This window comes from Python bivittatus, unplaced genomic scaffold, assembly GCF_059951505.1.
Source record: "Python bivittatus isolate LINGU-HERP-01145 unplaced genomic scaffold, Pbiv_v1 ctg000050_np1212, whole genome shotgun sequence".
NCBI classification, from domain to species: domain Eukaryota; kingdom Metazoa; phylum Chordata; class Lepidosauria; order Squamata; family Pythonidae; genus Python; species Python bivittatus.
The window spans coordinates 1,312,483-1,331,985 of record NW_028277033.1 but is presented as its reverse complement, the minus strand read 5'-3'; the positions used below and the strand labels follow the sequence as shown (position 1 = coordinate 1,331,985).

The 19,503-nt window shown below is 42.9% G+C and overlaps 1 protein-coding gene across 30 annotated transcripts in view; it reads left to right on the top strand.

Annotated features, from left to right (window-relative positions):
* Positions 1–3,687: 3,687 nt before the first annotated feature.
* Positions 3,688–19,503, top strand: part of CAMK2G (calcium/calmodulin dependent protein kinase II gamma) — a 178,043-nt gene continuing 162,227 nt past the window's right edge. For 9 of the 30 annotated variants that reach the window (XM_088128626.1, XM_088128573.1, XM_088128609.1 and 6 more), the window contains exons 1-2: positions 3,691–4,467; positions 6,546–6,640. In XM_088128626.1, coding sequence (XP_087984752.1) covers positions 3,704–4,467; positions 6,546–6,640 — 859 coding nt within the window. In that variant the 5' untranslated portion in view covers positions 3,691–3,703. Of the gene's footprint in view, positions 4,468–6,545; positions 6,641–19,503 lie in introns of all 30 variants that reach the window. The other 21 variants (XM_088128586.1, XM_088128554.1, XM_088128567.1 and 18 more) reach the window with 4 other exon arrangements.

Here is a 19,503-nt window from a genome sequence, read left to right as displayed (position 1 = left end):
TACTAGGCCTCTCATTTTGGTTGCTCTCCTCTGGATATATTCCACTTTGTCCACTCCCTTCCTAAAGCGGAGTGCCAAGAACCAGACGAAATATTCTAGGTATGATTTGACCAACAGAGTGGAGAGGAACAGTAACTTCTACAATCTACAGTAGTATGTAAAAGTTTAGGAACCCTTGGTCAAATTGTATTTTCAGTGAACCATTAAGTGAACAGCAGCTAATACCACCTCTACATAATACAAAATTAAGTACATCTTTCTACAAATTTGAAGGCATGCTTCACATAAATAGTGCAGTTCTTTAGATTCAAAATGATACAGCAAGTAAGTTTGACCACCTTTCTAGTCTATAGTTTACAACACCTTCATTGGGAGAAATTAGAGTTTCCAAATCTTTCCTGTAGCTATTAAGAGGCTTTCTCTTCTTGCTTTTGGAATTTTTCATACTTACAGAACTCTTCCAGTTCAGAAATGTTCTTAGACGTCTTTGCACCCATGGCATGTTTCAGATCTCCCCATATATTTTTTGCAATATTCAATTTTGGGCACTGAGAAGGCCATCTCAATATCATAATCTTTCTTTCCAGTAGTTGATTCGGAGATACATCTCAGATCTTTATCTTCACAGTCAGTGAAGAAATTAAAGCTGAAAAGAAATTGGGTAATTCAGCAAGACAGTGAAGGACTCTTAGCTGACTACAGGAAATGTTTGGAAGTTGCTCTTTCTCCCAAAGGAGATGTTACACATTAATTGAAAGGGTGTCCAAACTTCTGTAGTTGCAATATCCACTGTTTTCTTATTTTGAATATGTCAACAACTGCACATATAGTAAGGATGCATTCGAATTTGTAGAAAGATGCATCATGTAGAAGTCATGAAAAATTCTATTTTTTTAGGGATTAATGGAAAAATACAATTTGACCAGGGGTGCCTAAACTTTTGCATACAGAGGCATGACATAACAGGTATCAAAATGAGTTTGGGCTTCTAAAATTTATATCACATAAGTAATGTTGAAAACTTTTCAAGATTAAACCTAAAGTTTACCATAAAAAAATCCTGGTGGAAAAAATATCCCTGAGATCCTGTTGGTTGGAGACCATCTTCCTGTTAAAAGAAAAGGATTATACGAGAAGCCAGGAAACACAATGGGGAAACCATGCCTCCAGTCCAATCTAGAAACAGCTGCTGCTCTGTTAAGGTTCAGTTCTGATCACTCTGATGCTTTTGGTTCAACTGATTCCTGGTTCCCTCTATGAAGATCATCAAAGCTATCTGGATTCAGCTTAATCTTCATTTATATATTGCTTCATTGTTGGTTATCCTGGGCAGAGTTGTAAATGGCATATATTTTAAACCAGGGGATGTGGGAAAGAGTCCAATATGTAACTGGCAGATAAAATGGCATTTTGGAAATCATCTTTGCTCTTTAACCCAAATATCTAAAGCATGTAGGCTTTCTTTTTGTCCATTGCTATACATTTTCTATTCATAAATCCTGCTCAGTGGCACTTTTGCTGGTGAAAAGCTTTAATCTTCAGAGCTTTCCCCCTGAAAAGATTAACTTGCCATAGATTGAGAATTACAGCTGTGCCCACTACATACTATTTAACCATAATTGCATTTTCTTGCTACATCATGAAGCTGTAAAAAGATTATGATCAATGAACTATTAAAGGTTGTGTTGTCCATGATTCTTGTTATTCATTGTTAGAGCATAATAATGATTTTTAGTCTTTTAGAACAATATAGTCAGTTATTTACAACTAATTAATGATATATTTCCATGACATTTTAAAATTCCTTGTTATTTCATCTGTATTTTGCCTTTTTATTCCTTTTTCCTGTCTCTTTTTATGTTTGTTTACATCTTCTTTAATGTCTAATACAAAGAGGCAAATCAAGGAGTTTAAAAGGGATGAGAACTGCATTTCATGAGATGAATCAATCACTCCAAGCCAACAAGAAAAGTTTAGGGAAAGTTTTATTTTTTAATTTAAAATGCTTACAGCCTTTCCTTCTGGCAGATATACAAGCTAGCTAAAGATAACTGAACATAACTTGGCATAATTTACAATATGTAACTGCAATACAAAAAAACCAATTATAGTCACCCAACATTAAACAAACATGATATAAACTGAAATACCCTAGCCAAGAATAAAACATACTTAATTCATTAATTATAATTCTCCACATATTTTCTGGGAAAAAACACTTTTACTTATGTTAGGAAGGAAGGAAGGAAGGGCCAACCCTAGGAAAGGACTCTTTAATGGGAAGGGAACTGAAGACCCCAACAGGCCCTGTTCTTTCTAATCTGGCTTCCCTCTGAGCCTTTAGTTATCATTACTTTATTATTGTGTATTTAAGAACTACAGAAGAGGATTAGATCAAAGGCCTCTCTAGCTCAGGATACTTACCTTAAAATCAAAACCCAGAAGAACTTAGTAAATCCGCAACACAGGCCTACCAGGAAGGAGGATAATCTTTGGGGCCTGAGAGTATGTCGGGTCAGGATTTTGGTGGCACACCTGTCAGCAACTGTAAGTGTACACACCCATGTACTTCCCTCTCCCCACCTCATAACTCACCCATACATCCTTTAATTTTCAGACACAATTCTTCCCACAGCCACTTAAAAAAAAATCACACAATGTATACCATAATTAGCAGGAAAAATAAATCCAGCACTTCTGAACTCTTTCCCCAAGGGCAACTTCACAGCCTGCAGGCTCCTAGCAAAGATGTCAAAGGACATAGTTTTTGCTGCTTAAGGCAAGAATAACAGAGCAATTTTGCATCCAGAATACGGCCCGGGTTTGCACAACAGGCTAGGCTAAAACCGGGTCGACTAGTTTGCAGCTAGGCATATCGTGCAAACCTTGCCGGTGCGATTTTAATAGCCCAGGGTTGAGGAAAGCTTGGCGGTCAGTAAACCGTGGTGGACGACGCTGTCCTGTCCCATTTTAATTCTCCTCCCTAGCAGCTGCCCATCCATTTTAGAACAGCATGGCCACAATGACGGTGGCCTTTGGCATCCTGATAGGGCCCTCTTGCATTTCGGTGAGGGCCGGGCCAGGCCAGATGCCCGCAGCCAAGGCAAACTCGAATCCAGCGGACCAGAAGGCCGCCCCCGCTCCTCAGCATCCGGGGCCAGAAGCAGCCGCCGCACCTCGCCCAAAGCCAGCAACATCCACCTTTCGAGGCGTCGGTGCGGTTTTGCTCTGCAAAGCGGCCTTCACTGGCGCCCTTGCCCGCGGCCACCTCAAGAGCACAGAGCGCACAACCCTCAGAAGCGAGCCTCGCCCTTGTAGGCCGCCCAGAGTCACCTGGGGCGAGATGGGCGGCTGCAGAAATGGATTTAATAAATAATAAATACCGTGCCGAGGAAGCGGGGCAACACCTGAGGCTGCCCCGGGTCCGGTCGGCTGGGTCCCCTGGGTAACCCCTACGGAGCAAGCCTGGCTTCCCTGCTTCTTGTTGCTGCTGCCGTCAGGGGTGCGCTCGGAGGCTGCCCCCAGATTACTCCGGGGTTTCGGGCGCGCTCTGAAGAGAGGCCGGGCTGGAAGGCGGAGGGGCAGCCCCCGTTTCAGACATCCGCCCGCCCCGCTGGAAAGCCTCCCACTCCCTCCGCCCTCCCCGGCACGCTCCTCCTCCCTTCAGGGCCTTCCTGGCTCGAGCGGCCAGTGGCGGGAGCGGATGACCCCGGCCGGCCAGCAGGCGCTCCAGCGCCTCTCCGCGCCTCACGGGGCGGGCCAGGCCAAGCCAAGCGCCCCCGGGTCACGGCGGCCTCCCGCGCCGCTTGTCCCCTCGCGCTCCGCCGGGGCGGTTGCGGCGGGAGGGCGCTGCTGCTCCGGGCTCGGGGGCCGGCGGGCGGCGCGGGTCGGGCGGGCGGGGAAGCGGCGCCCTCGGCCCGGCGGGGGCGGCGCCCTCCCGAAGGAGGAAAGCGCGCAGCGGCCGCCACCGCCTCGCCCAGCCCGAGTCACGCAGGCGCGGCCTCCGCCGCCCCGCCTCTCCACCCGCGAGGCGCGCCGCTCCAGCGGGCCCTCGGGGAGGAGGTGGCGGCGGAGGCTCTCTGGGTGCCTGGCCGCGGAGATCTCGCGGTGCTGGCGGCCGGCCCGGGCCTCAGACGCCGCCTCCTTTTCGTGTCGGGGTCGGGGACTGTGCGCAGTGGGGCGGGCGTGGAGGCGCGCCGGCACCAGCGAGGGAGGAGGAGGAGGAGGAAGAGCCGGAGCCGCAGCGGCCGGAGGCGGGAAGGAGGAGCGCGCTGGTCTGCCTTCGCCAGCGCCGCCGGAGCCTCGCCCAGTCCGATGTGCCTCCTGCGGCGGCGGCGGCGGCGCTGCTGCTGAGCGAGCCGACGTGCCGGCCGAGCCCTTTTCCGCCTTCTGCAGTCCGAACATGGCCACCCCAGCAACGTGCACCCGCTTCACCGACGAGTACCAGCTGTACGAGGAGCTCGGCAAGTACGTCGCCCGGCCGCTCCGTCCTTCCCGCCTGCCCCCGGGCCGCCCGGCACCGCCGCGCCGCTCCTCCCTCGCGCCCCTGGGGCCCTGGAGCGGAGCGGCGCCGGTTGCGCAGCCCGCGGGTCACCCTCGCCTCGCCTCGCCGTGGCCTCCCCGACTGACGGCTCGCAGGGCTTGGCAGCAGCCTCCCTCTCGCCCCCTCGACAATGCGGTCTTTCTGCAACTCTTCCGGCAGCCGCCTCGCCGTCCCGCACCCCGCTCGGCTTCGCGGGAGCCGCGCTCCCTGCTCCGCCGTAGTTGCTCAAGCGAGCTTGAACTTCTGCTACCGCCTGGGGCGGAAGGGGCTGCGGCGCGTCGAGCGGAGGCAGCTCGAGGGGCCCAGCGGAACCCGGGCCAGGGAGCTGCGGCACCGGCGCCCGCTCTGGGGACCTCACGGTTGGGGAGCCAATCTTCGGCTCCCGATCTGAATGCCAGCCTCACCTGCTCTCGCTGTCGCCTCCAACTTCAGGACTCCCCCCGCCCCTTTCTGCATTACCACAAGGAACGTTGCTACGTTTCTCATGCATCTCTGTGTGTCTCTCCCCCCCCCCCCGTCTGAAACATGCACCGCTTCTGTCTTTCCTTCTGCATTCTTCTCCTGGATGCCTACTACAGACGAACAGTAGCGTCTGGGGAGGGAGTTAGGGATATCCCGGTGCCTTTGATTCCTCCTCTTTTTGCCCCAGTCCCTGGACGCTGATGCATCTCTTCCCCTTGGTCTTCGGAGGGGAAAGGTTTGCGTAGACCCATCTTGTTCCTCGGGGGTGGGGGGGTTCTTTTTAACTTCTATGCAGGAATGGAAGCAGATGGATAAAGATGAGGAAAAGTTGTCTCCATCGGGGCTGAAACTGGCAAGGTGGGAGCCACTGGGTCCCAACCAAGAAAGGGCCCCTCATATAGATGTGTCTCACTACCCATGACCCCCAAGCAAACTGCCAAGTCTACAGCAGAGCAGAAGTAGCTTGGAATTTCTTGCCTCTCAATGGGCAAGTCCACTGCCAGCTTTAAGGCTTAATTCTTGTCTGCAGTAAAGATTCTAACCTTAGCCGTGCTGTGTCTGAGCGTCCTTTGCCAAGCCAAGCCAAGCCAAGCCAAGCCAAGTGCAGTCTCAGGGTGGGAAGCTGACAGTCTCTTCTGCCATCCACACCAAATTGCAAACCAACTCCCTCAAGGGGGTGGAGATGATATTTTCCTTGCTCTGTTGACTGGCCCCTCATTTCAGGGGGGTGTTCTTGTTTTCTAAGCATGAGACAAGGTGGGGATCCGGTTTCTCCACTGAAAAAGCTTCCAAACTACTTTGTCCGCACTGATACTACTTTCGAGGAGACTCCTTTGGGGTAGCTTTTGCTCGTCTGTCCTAGAACTGAGGTTTCCCTTGCTAAATTTGGTTTGACTGTGTTATAAAAGGACATAATAAATACTAGTGTATTGAGGCTCTTCCCCATTACACTATTTCAGCTCTGCAGACAGGGATGCTAGAATACTGGAATAGAAGTGACCACGACAGGTTTTCCCATCCATTTACTCTGCTGCTTTGGAAGTTCTGGTGCTACTATCCAACATGTTTGGAGGGCCCCTGGGGAAGAAAATGAGTGTAAAGTATTACAGTTAGCTAATGTGGGGCTGCATTCATGGTTATTCAAATGAGCAATAGTCACAGAACACACTGAACCACAATATAACCACATTATTTCAGTTTGTATAGTACACTGAGCCACAAACTACATTTTAGCTTACTGTGATGCACAAGCCCAGTTTCTGTGTTCAAGGTGATAGTGGAAAGCCGGGCTGGAGCCCAAGAGTAAATAAAGTAAATAAACCTCTTTGGGGGAAGATCAAAACTTGACAGTTCTTTTACCCATGCTGATTATTTTCCAGGCCATCTGGTTCCTTGGAAGCCTCTTCTCCTTTACTAATAATTTTTATGTTTTTAGTTCTTAAAACAATTGAGCATATCAGTGTCTTTAAATACCTTGACAGATTTAATTCTTCATTCTTGATTCAGTTTCACGGGATCAGCTTTTCCGTTTTTCTTCTAGAGGTGCTTTCTCAGTGGTACGGAGATGTGTGAAAAAAACCTCATCTCAGGAATTTGCTGCAAAGATCATCAATACCAAGAAGCTGTCAGCAAGAGGTGAGTGTCCGAGCATTGCTTTTGATCAGATTCCTATACAGGATGAAAATGGAGAATTGGTTGCAAGACTCTTAATTAATATAGTGTGGCAAACATCATCATTGATCTTCTTGGAATTGGTGTTTCTTATGGCTTTGATTTTGGATTGTGCTGCCTCAGGCTCGTAGTTAAAATGGATTCATTTTCTTACTAGTTACCAAAGTCTGGAATATCATCTACTGGTGTTTATTAGTGAGCACCTAACTAACTGCCTAATAACTCACTCAACCTATTAAGGAGTTGGTGCTGTACTTTTAGAAGTATAGAATGCATTCTCTCTCTGTCTTTGGACTGACTCCTTTTGAACTCACTGGGGCTTAGTTCTGAGTAATGCATAGAGTTGGGTTGAAAGTGGCCCCAAAGATTACGTCAGGCCTCTCCAATTCAGTATATTTTATTTCACATTTCCAAGCCTAGAAGAATGTTGGAATCAGAAAGAGAAAGAATTCTTAGAGGAATTGTCTGGGACCATTTAAAGGTGATGTCCTTAAGCTATTGGTATTGCAAGTAATAAAGTTTTTGTGTTTTTGTTTTTAGTGTGGGGATTTTGGGCTTGATTTTGTGGCTATTATTTAATATTGTGATGCATTTTTCTGGCCTGGAAATTTGACTTGTGAAAAGTCTGCTGTGGAATTTATGAAGAACTAAAAGAGTCAATCATAAAGTCTTGTTTTCTTTTCAGGGATGTTATTCTTTGCTTGTACTTTAGCTATAGGTTACTAACACACAACATCACCTCCCCATGACTTGAATACAAGTATGAAACAGTACTCATATGATGCCTAAAATGATGTATTCCATGATGTTTGTCTACTCATCCAAGACCCCTGTTTATACTTTGTGAGGTACATATATCGTACAACCATGCTTTTATGCTGCTTTGAGTTGAAATTGCTTGCAGTGACATACAATGTGTAATAATTAAATTCAAGTACAAGTATTCACTTATTCAGTGGCTTCTTTAGCAAACATTTACCTATTCTGTGTAATTATCCACTATGTATAATGAAGATATTTTCAGTGAAGCCAGGGTATTGATTTAATTCTAATTAGTGTGATATTTCTTTATTCATTTTCCAATTACCTTACCTGTTTTCAGGTTTCAGTGTATCTAGCTGACGGCATGCAGTACTTGAACTAAAGAGTTGTCTTTGTTGCAATATTAATCTTATTGTCTCGTCTTGTAATTCCTCCATGACTTCTATAATTGCATCTTCAATTCAGAGTCTTCTTGATTTCCTTCTTCCACTCCTATCCTTTTAAGCAACTTCAATAGTTACAGCCTCGGCCTGTTAAACAACAGTAGTTGTCTTGCTTTGATTTGGCTTAATAGCTCAAGCCAGGAAATTCCTTGTTCATAATTTACATTGGCCATGAATTTGAAGGAGTATCTGCTTCACTTCCCAGCATGGGGAGAATAATGATCCACTAATGCTTTTTCTACCACTGTAGATGGTAGAAAATTAAAGATCTAAACAGGTGCAGAGATGGAAATAGAGAAACACAGCAATGTGTGTTTGCTTCAGAGATGTTCTGTCTCCTACTGCAAAATACAGATTATAATGATTTTTTATTTACCACATTTGTGTCTTGTCCCTGCCAGTCCCCGTTTTCTTCTCATAACAACCCTGTGAAATAAGAGAGACATCAGTTGGCCTAACAGACCTAGTTACCTTAATGTCTCAGTGGAAATTTGAACTTTCTAGTCTAACTTCTAACTGTTGCATCGGTCTGGTCCTTGGTTTTCCAATGGCATTTTGGAAGAACTATAAAGCAATAATTAATTAGTGCAGGTAATACTGTGCTGCAGTATTGGTTTCTCTGACATACCTTACTCAAGGAGAGTTTTGTTAGATGGGAGAAAGAATAATAGATTACAGAAAATAATGTACCAAACTTCGTAAAAAGAGTAAGTAATTTTATTTGAGTTCCTAACAAATGTATGTAGCTTTGAGTGTATGATTCCTTTGGCCATAGATAACGGTGTAAGAGAACTGAGGTGTAAAGTTAATTTTTTTTTTTTTTTAGAAATTAGTGGAAAAAGTAAAACTGATGAATCAATTAGTGTCTGTGAAGAGTGGAGAGTTAGGACTGACTGGTTGTAAGATGGGACAGTCAGATAGCTTGGTTTGGGCTTCTACAAATTGGAAGTAGCATTCAGTATTGAATGGAGGCAGCTTTGTTCTGGCAAAGTCAAAAGCAAACCGTACAAATAGTGGTGCCAAAAATCATGGAATGTTGTTTTTTGGTGATGATAGGAGATACTCCTTTTGCTTTTATGCAGATGATACATAAAGGCAGCTGGATTACATGATATGTCAAGGCTATCCAGAGCTTAGGAACAGTTGTAAGGCAGAGGATATAAAGGAGTGACTGGTCTAAAAATTACAATAGCATCTAAATTGATTCATAATCACAGCTATAACATAAAAGATGGAAGGGGGACATCATTATTTGTCTCTGTCAGGGAAAACCATGGGTCTGCTCTTGCTACTGCACATCTGTAAGGAAAACTATATATTCAGCATTTTTCCTATTGCTGCTGGTTCTTCCTCCTGTTGGGTCCAGATTATTGGTTGCTCTGTTGTGTGGGAAAATGTGTCTGAAGTTAGGCTTTGCTTTTACCATATGTTGTGTGCAACAAGATTGTCATACAAATCTGTTCCTTGTGAATCACCACTATGTAGAGATGACAAAATAAACCACAGTACACACACAGACACCCAGTGAATGCGCAGATTGTGATAAGAGTTTGGAAATCTGCAAGAAAAAAAAAATCTGTCAATTGTCATGACATCTAAATAATGGGATAAGAATTTAAGTGCCCAGACAACTACTGAGCTGCAATAAAATATGGGCCATTATCACAAGCCAAGTAAGTAATAGGCAGTCTAATTATTCTAGCTGTTTTTGCTGATTTCAGGCTTGATTGTCTAGACAACATCAGTGATAAATAAAGTTCTTGGGCTAAAGATGGTGGATTAATTCATTTCAGCATTTTTGAGAACCATGTAGGATAGAGTCCTGAGCATTACATATTGAATAGAAGAGAGCAAAATAGGAAAATATATAAAGCCAGAAGGATACCGAGAGGCACCTTTAGATCTCTGTATGTATATAAAGAACCTCTGCTGGAAAAAAAGGAATCTGGCAGAGTATGTAAGATCAGATATAGCTCTGGGTGACCTAAGAGGTGTTTAGTTTCTCTGGTGCTCCAGAGCAGCAATGTGAGTCAAGACTATGACTAAATACTCAGCTTAGAAAGTATTGGAGCAACAGTAACACCAGCTGCAAAGTGGCAGTGAGATCTCCCCACCCCATCTCTTTCTTTACAAATTCAAGACTGCTTGTAAGAAAAACTGTGGTGCAGTGTTTCCTCTAGCAAGCATGAGTTGGCCTTGATGATTACTGCTTCCTTTAAATATCTGCTTTTTTACTATTTCAGTAGTATCCTGAGTCACGTGTTATAGTATACGCTTATGTTCTTTCCTTTAACATGTGTTGGCCCTCTCATCTGTGAAATAAAACTGGTTTAGACTGGGGCAGCTTACATTTCTTAGTACATACTTCTGTTGGAGCCAAGATTCTTGAAGCTAACAGGGATACTGAAAACAGAAGTGAATGTTTGCTTCATTACCGGTGTGGCAACTGTAATCTTTCCTTTGTTCTGTGCTCTGACTCGCTTGAGATTAGTAGAAGCAAGGCTGAAGAACTGTTATCTGCTGTTGTTCTGGTAAGGTAAGGGGTGGTTTGGTGGAAGACTTGCCTGAGTACCTTCTGCCCAGTGCTTGGTTCAGCCTTGCAGCATATTCTTGCTTCCTCTTCTCTGAATCTCTCTCTGCCTTTCATGCAAGAGGTAGACTCTTGACTTGGATGAAGATAATACCTTGCATTGTAAAGCATTTCACACTGCTGAACCTTGACATGAATTTAGAATAGTAGCTGTCATGACTATGACTTTAGACCAGAATTGATTCCTTAACTGGAAAAGAGATGTTGGATTTGTTTCTGGCACCACTTTAGTAGAGAAGGGCAGGCTATTAAACTGTTGCTGAAATGTTTGTCTGCTGTTGTAGCTTTTCACTTCATTATGACTGTGCTGAACTCATGTGAGTTTTCTTAGCTTTGGTTGAGAGTAACTTCTTTCTGTAAAAATTAATAGAACATTTTCAGACTGAATAGAATTATATATGCTGATTATTTTTTGTCAAGCTTCTTTGCCTAGCAAGGAATGGAGGCAATCCATAGGCCATAGGCCACACCTAACATCCCATTTGAAGCCTCTGCCATGCCAAGATAATGCTCTGCTAAAATTGGTGAGAAAATGGCTGAATTTAAATGGTATGATTTTTTTTCCTCCAAAATAATGTTAGGAGGCCTTTGGGAGGGAAGATGCCCTTCCATCCCCTTCCATTCCCAAATTGGGCTGAAGTCAGGCTGCTGAAATTTCAGAACAGTGATGCAATTTTTGACCATTTTGGGAGTGGGAAATAAGTGTGGTTTGCTTCCCCTCGCAGCCAAGCTTCTGTTCCCTTTCCCATATTTAGGCCAGCAAAGTAGACAAAAAGCATTTGCTTCTCCCATTCTTGTTATATAACCACGTCACTCGATGATCTCTGTGTCCTGCAGCAGGTCAGGGTGCCCAGAAGAGAACAAATAGGAAAACGGTTGACCAGAAGCTACTGAGAAGAACCCTTTAGATCTCTGTAGGTAAAGAACCTCTGCTGGGGGAAAAGTGGAATCTGGCAGAGTATGTAGGATCAGATATAGCTGTGGATGACCTAAGAGGTATTTAGTTTCTGCAGTGCTCTGGGGTAGCAATGTGAGTCAAGACTATGGTTAAATACTAGGCTAAGAAGTTGTGTACCCCTAGCCCAGCAGATGTGCTATTGGAAGCAAAGAGACGTTTCAATTGAAAGGTATTGGTACCATGCTTGAATCATGGCCAGTGGTTGCTTTCAGCTTTTTATTAGATGTTTAGGCTGTTGCATTTTTTTTTTCTTTTTGGCCTGGAAGAAAACCATTTTTATTAGTGATTTCCAGCCTTAAGCCTGGAGGTACAACTGCCCTGCTTGGTCAAGTTGCAATTAAGCACCCTGTTCTTGAAGTAATTTAATATGGGCCATTGAGGAGCTAATTTGCATTAAGGTTGTGACTTGTTGTAATGTTTGTGTCTCACTAAACAGTTAAGAAAGTCTTTTCTCCCCTTTTTCCTTTCTCTGCAGCCGCATTGGATAAGGGAGCTCCAGGGAAAATTGTGGTGGAATGACGTGAATGACCCCATATCACCCAACCAAATAAATCTAATTTATTTATAGCATTTTTATCCTGCCCTTCAAGCAAAAAGGTCCCCAAGTGGCTTACATAAAATCAGTGAAAAATGCATTGTACGTTGCAGCCTTACAAACAAAAGAGATAATCCAAAAATGAAAAAGTATATGGAGAAAGAGGTGAGCTAATGACCTCATCCCCCCCCCCCTCCATTCTGAGGCTGATGTAAGAGTTACTGCAGTTCCAGGAGATGGAGCTGATGGAGTTGGGTCTTTCAGCAGCAGCCTTACTTCCTCAGTAGCTTCTAATTTGGCTTGATAAAATGTCAGGTGTTGCTGTTCTTTTAGTTTACAGAACTGGGGAGCATTTGTGGGATTGGGGTCACAGATCATCCTTCCAAAGGGGATGCAGGAGGTCATCTGGTGACCTGTGACATCACCAGAAGGGACCTGGTAAGAGTACTTTGGGCAATTTTCTGGCTTAGTTTTGGAGGATACAGATGAGAGTGGGAGACAAACTGCTTGCACTGTCTGCACCCTTAAAAGCACCCCAAAACAGACCAGTGTCAAATGTTGGTATCACATTGCCCAAATTCAGCCAGTCTTGGAGTGCTGCAGGTGGGATGTGGGTTGATCAATTCTGTTCTGAAAATTAAAAGCTATTTTTAAGTGAGGTATGGAGTGTTTTTGCTGGCTAACCAAATTGTTTCCTCTTGTTCTCCTCGAGAGTACATGTGCTATGAAGCGCTCAGGGATGAAAATGAGGGTTAAGATGCTGATTTGAAACTGGCCATGGGGGCGGGGGGGAGCAAGTATGGAGTAGCTGGAAGTGAGCAAAAGGATTAAAAATAGGCCAAATAATATCTGACTGCAGATGGGTAGAAGAGCTTCAGGAAATGGGTAGAAGGAATCAAGTTTAACTTGGAAAGTCAGCAGATGTCCTTGGATCTCTGACTGGATTGCTTTGATATACTATACAAATTAGCTGTAGGGCTAAATATCATAAGTCTTTGTGCTGAGGATAATTTGTGGTTCATCTTGAAGTGTTTGAAATTGACACTAATATAATACTGGAGTTTAAAAGGGCAGTAATGCCAAGTACTAGTCTGTTAACACGTTATTGAATAACAAAACAAATACAGAACTAGCCAAACAAGAATATTCAGGTAATAATATTCTGTAACATGCTTTTGTTTAGGGAGGTTACCTAATTTCAGTCTAGGGATATCATATGTCAGGGATTTTCAAACTTTTTCAGGCTAAAGAATCTGTTAGTTTCCCAGATTCTCAAAATTCCCAGTCAAGAAGCAAAGATCTAGTGATACAAAATTGGCTACATTCAACTGATTTTTTTCCCCCTTTAGTTTTTCGTGAAAGCCTAACAAGTTTTTGTGGAATCTCTGGATACAATTTGAAATTATACAGTTTGAAAAACCCTGCCATGGATTTCATTTATATGATAACTGAAATGGAGTTCAAATGTCTTCATTTGTGAAAAAAATTGATCTGATATATGTGCAAGATTAACTCGCTGTGCATTTCTGGAGGTAGCAGCCATTAGAACCTAGGTAGCCTTAATACCTAGTTAAACTTTTCCAGAAAATGTGAATTTGTCCTAGAAACATGCAGAAAGAGCATGAGATACAGACTGATTGTAGGAAACACAAAACACTGAAATCGTAGGGAAGTGTCTTGCCAATTAGAAGATGGCTGTCAGTGTTTGATAAACTGAAAGAGAAATGCACAGTGGCAAAGGCCATAATTTGAGTGAGGACACTTCTAGTTCAAACCTTGACTCATTTATAAATTCACTGATGCAGTTCAGATATGCATTAGAATTCTGCAGCTAATATGTTTTTCTATAGGGAAAAAGCTTTCGTTTCTGGAAATGGATTGTCTCATAACATTAGTCAGTAACATAAAAGATGCATACAACTTCTATTTATATTAAATGGTTTTAAAATTGCATTATTTTTTGAAATTCAATTAAAAATCCATATATTTATGTAAGTGGAGATAAATTTAAGCATCAAAATACTTAATATTCCCAAGAAATGGAAAAATAGAGAAGGTTGAGCACTGTGGTTATTCCCCATCCTTGATTAAGGGTAGCAGCAAATTTGTCACCTCTTTTCAGAAAAAGCATATCACTTGCATTCTTATTCACACTAATATGGCGGTAGACCTCATTTTCAGGAAATGTCTTGAAGTGACGCTTGGATTGAGTTAACTATCTGGCTAAATAGATAAGGATTCACTCCAGCACAGAAGAGTCTCTTTCCATGTGGAGAACCTTTCCTTGTGCAAAGTCTAACTTCATAATTGCTGCATTATATAAAAATAAAGAATCTGAAATCTTGGAAGGCTGATTATCAGTGAACTGATGTACTTTGGAAAAATGGCCTATTTTGAAGACAGAAAACCAGCCCCTTTGAGGTATGCTTGGATTAAACAGACTTATTCAGCCACGCCTCCCCACAAATCTGATGCACAGTGTGGACTTTAGTTCATGGAATCTGTAGGAATGGCTGGGATGACCAGGAATTCTACATATCTGGTGCGCACTCTAGCTGATGATTGACCTCATGCCCTTCACATGGGTTACAATGTCCCTGCTAGTCACCAATTTAAATTTAATTTAAATTTAAAACTGTTCTTTTCAAGTGATGCCCTCTCTAATTTGGTAACACCTTTTCTGGCTAGCAAATTTTATTAAAAGGCTGAAGCTTTTGTGAGCTTTATCACTATATTAGATGAAGCTGCAGATCACTCTGTACATCCAGTGAAGTGAACTGCAGCTCACAAAAACTTACGCTTTTTAATAACACTTTTTAGTCAGAAAAGGTGCTACCAGACTCCTGATGTTTTCTCTCCTGGAACTAATGCATCGTCCTACTGAGAGATGTCAATTATTCCAACATCATTATTCAGTAGTTAATCTGCAAAAGTTTTAATTTAAGTAGTGAACTTTCAGGGCTTGCTGTTTTAAGTCTTTTTGTTGTGGTGGTTTTTGAGCTGCAGTTAAGCTTACTCTGATTTGGACAGAGATCCAATATTCATCTTCCCTTTTCCCAACTTGCACCAATGAACTGAATGCAAGTAACTGTTTGCTTCAGTGGAATTTAATGGGAACACAGAAATTCTTCAAGGAAGTGAACTAGTGTAATCGTTAATGGCTGATACCAGATCCTGAGGACGATGTGCGCTCTTGTATCTGTAGACACCTTCCTTGGTACTTTCAAGTTCTGTTTCTCCACCTGACATGTTTAGATTCTTTCAGTAAAAACTGACAGGCTAAACTGGCTTTAGATCATCTTTATTTCTGAGTAAGCTCTGCCCTCCCCTCAGGCATTCTTAGGAAATAAAAATAGAGGGGAGCTATGCTTCAGTGCTTTGTTTGGAAATGTGCCATTCCAATAAACTTATTTTTGTGATTGGCCATGCCAGTTACAGCAGCCATTTTGTGGGTAGGCTAGTCTCCCATGGCAGCCATGTTGTGAACTGCCCACATGAATGAATTGCCTGCCTCTAAAAGGTGTCAAGTCTTGGGCTACACACTAGAGTTGCAGATTGCCTTGAGATGAGGAAGGGAGAGAGTGTGCGGAGAACACCATTACATTTTTTGTGCTACAGAGTCTTACTTTGGTTTATAGTACATAATGAAAACTTCCAGAAAATGTTCCGGGGCCAGGAGGTGACGTATGCCATGCCATTGTCAAGTTGCAAAACCTTTGCCCCTATTCCACAGAGGCTCTCCATTTTTATCTTATTTAGCGCCAAACTACTTTCCTGCAGTAAATGAAAGCAACGGCCTTATGTGGTTTGTCTGCAGCATCTGATATTGGAATCACAGAGTTGGAAGGAGTCTTAGAGGTCACTTAGTCCAGCCTCTTGCTGAGTGCGGTATTGGTTAAAACATCTCTGACAGCCTCCGTCTGAAGATCTTTAATGAAGGAGAACTCAACACTTTATGTGGCAGCCTATCCCACTGCCTGACAGATTGTTTGTTTGTTTGCTCGATTTTTTTAGCTGCCCATCTCACCTTTACGTGACTCTAGGTGGCTTACAATAAAACAAATAAAAAGACAAAATACATAATATAAAACAAAAATAAAAACACGTAACAGCCATGCACAGTCTAATCTAGCCTCTCTCACCTTTTGACTCTGGAGGAACCCTTGAAATATTTTTCAGGCCTCAGGGAACCCCTGCATATTCAGATTCAAATATAGGCCAGAAGTTACAAAATTATTATATTTGTTTCATGTGTAGGCCTGTATATATGCATTAACAGTGTTCTTAAACTAAAAGAATGAAACTTAGCTCTTTAATGTGAAACCTGCGCTTGTTTTTTGCTGCACAAATACTCAATTCTAGGTCAAACTTGAGATAAGCACATACGGATTTCATCTTCAACTGAAATAAGATGATTTCTGTCTTTGCTTTCGATGCTTGCTAAAATAAGAAAAAGCTTGCTCACACATGTAAGAAGTCTAAAAGTGCAGCAAAATGTTCGGTGTCTTCCTATGAATGGCAGGATACTCTTCTTTCACAGAAATCCAGAACTTGTTCATGGGCAGATCAGTGAATCTCATCTTGAGTGTGTGATCAGACTGCAGCTCACAAAGGTCTTCCTCTTCCTTCAAAGTGAAATTCTCAGGCTGAGCAGAAGATGCAGAGAAAGGATCCCTCACCCAGTCATACATTTGTGTTGAAAGGGAGGGAAAATACTGATCAGTTTTGTTCTGCAGTACTTCCAGGTGGTTTTCAATTAGATTTGAGACTTTCTGATATCTTTCCTCACTCTCAAGCCCAAGCAGCAGTGGAAACATTTTAATATTTCCTTTTGCAACATGATTTTTCCAAACATTTAGTTTTCTTTTAAATCCAAGAATCTTGTCACTTGAAGTCAAAACATTTTCTTCAGTGCCTTGCAGAGACTTGTTCAGCTGGTTCATGTGATAAAGATGTCTGCTAAGTATGCTAGTTTCTGCAACCATACTCCATCTTCAAAGCACTCAGCAAAATGTGGAATATTATTTTCTTTAAAATACTCCTGCAATTCTTCCTTCAGCTCAAACAACCTGTTGAGAACTCTTCCTCTATTGAGCCACTGTATTTCTGTGTGTAACAGAAGACTTATGTGCTCTTTGTCCAAGTTTTCACTCAGTTTTTTAAACATTCTTGTGTGAACTGGTCTTTATTTAATAAAGTTAACCATTTTTGTAGTATCATCCAGAACTTTTTTCATTTCATCTCCAAGAGTGTTTGACACCCACACCTCTCTGTGAAGAAAGCAGTGTGTTGTGACAACATCAGGATTTTCTTTTCTTACAAGAGAAACGAAACCTCTCATGGAGCCAACCATTGATGAAGCACTATCAGTACAGATGCCAACACAGTTCCTCCAAGACAGACTTTTTGTTTCCAGATATGAAGACAAAACATTAAATACACCTTTGCATATTTCATGTAGTTCTTTGCAGCAGAAAACGTTTTCTTGAATTGCACTATCATTTACAAATCTTACAAATGCCATAACATGACATTGGTGAAATCTGTTGACTCATCAACTTGGATAGAAAAGCTGCTCTCCTTCAGTTTATCATACAAAACCTCTTCAGCATCATGTGACATGTCATCAGTATGCCAACTTATTATACTGTTTGACAGAGGAACCTTTCCAATTTCTTGTACTGCATCTGGTCCTAGCATTTTTCCCACTATTATTTTACATGCTGGCATGATTACTTTCTCACCCAAAGCATGACTTTTCCTTTGCTGTGTAATAAGTTCTGCTACTAAATAACTTGCTTCTTGGGCTATTTTACTATTATTTTATTAACATAAGCTTTACTCTGCTTGTTCCGTGATTCTAATAGCCATTAAAAAAAATCAGAACTTTTACTTGTCATAGGGCTGTGATTTGTAGTTAAGTGTCTTTTTAATTTTGCTGGAGCCATTGCTGCATTTGTAAATTGTTTGCCACAGATGAGGCATAATGGAATAGGACAACTTAGATCACCAGTCCATGTAAAACCCATTGATAAATAGCTTTCATTGTAAAGACAGACTTATTTTGAGTCTGTTGATGTACCAGTGCAGGGAAATGCCTGAGAAGATTTAAATTCTTCATTATCATCATCATCATTAAGCTTATCGGTATGGTCCATTCTAGAATCCTCCTCTTCTCTCTCGCACCTCCTTTTCAAAAATCGTGACATTGGACCTTCAGACATGACTGAATAAATATGTATGAAATTTATTTAAAATAATGGGATAAAATAACTACAGGAAAACCACAGGGAAAAGATGCAGGAGGGGGAGACTGACATCACAGACTAAGTTGGATGAGTCTATTAATTTCTTGAAAAATGTACTTCTTTCCCTTCTGGCAATATATTCCTCCCTTCCTGCAATATAGCATTTACCTGTTATCAGCGATGTCCCCTATCTCGCATCAAAAATTAAGAATGGATTTAACCAAATAAACACAGTCCTACAGCACAGTACCAGAGAGCTCAGAAAGAGTTGTAACTAGATTTTTGTTTGGTCTCTGCTCATCACTTAAGAGTGTGTTGCCTGAATTTGAAATATTTTTTTAAATAAATCATGATCTCCCAGGGAACCCCCAGTGACCTCTCCTGGAACCCTAGGCTTCCATACAACTCTGGTTGAGAAACCCTGGTCTAATCTATCATCCATACAATTTGCTCAAGCATGCCCATGCCCAGGGCCCCAGGCTTAAGCACAAAGCCAATTTTTTTAAGGCCTTGTGAAAGGCCAACAGGGATGGGGCCAATCTAATCTCAGGGTAAGTGATGTTCCAAAGGGCAGGTGCCATAGCAGAAAAGGCTCTCCTTCTGGGCCCCGCCAACTGACACTTCCTAGCTGATAGTACCCAGAGCGTGTCCTTCCTGCCAGATTGGATAGGATGGGTAGAAGCAACTGGGGAGAGATGGTCCTGTAGGTAACCCAGTCCTAAGCCATGAAGGGCTTTAAAAGTGATAACCAGCACCTTGAATTGCAAGCACATCAGAAGCCAGTGCAGGTCACAGAGCAGTGGTGTCACATGTGCCAAGTAACTGGCAGCAGTAACCACTGCATTTTGCACCAGTTGAAGCTTCCAAATATTCTTCAAGGACAGCCCCAAGTAAAGCACATTGCAGTAGTCCAATCTGGAGGTCACAAGGGCATGAATGACCATGAGCAGGGCCCCCCAGTCCAGGAACGGGCACAATTGATGCACAGCCCTAAGTTGTGCAAAGGCCCTCTTAGCCATGGCTGCCACCTGCTCTTTAAGTAGCAGGTGTGAGTCCCGGAGGACCCTCAGTTGCACACCAGCTCTGTCTGGGGCAGTGCCACCCCATCCAGAACCAAAGATTGAAGATCCTGGAACCAGGAGGTCCAAAAACCCAGAACCACAGTCTTGCTTGGGTTGAGCTGAAGCCTGTTGCGTCCAATCCAGGCGCCCAGAGCCTCCAGGCATTGAGTCGGAACCTCCACGGCATCGTTCAGATGGCTTGGGATAGAGATGGGTATCATCAGCATACT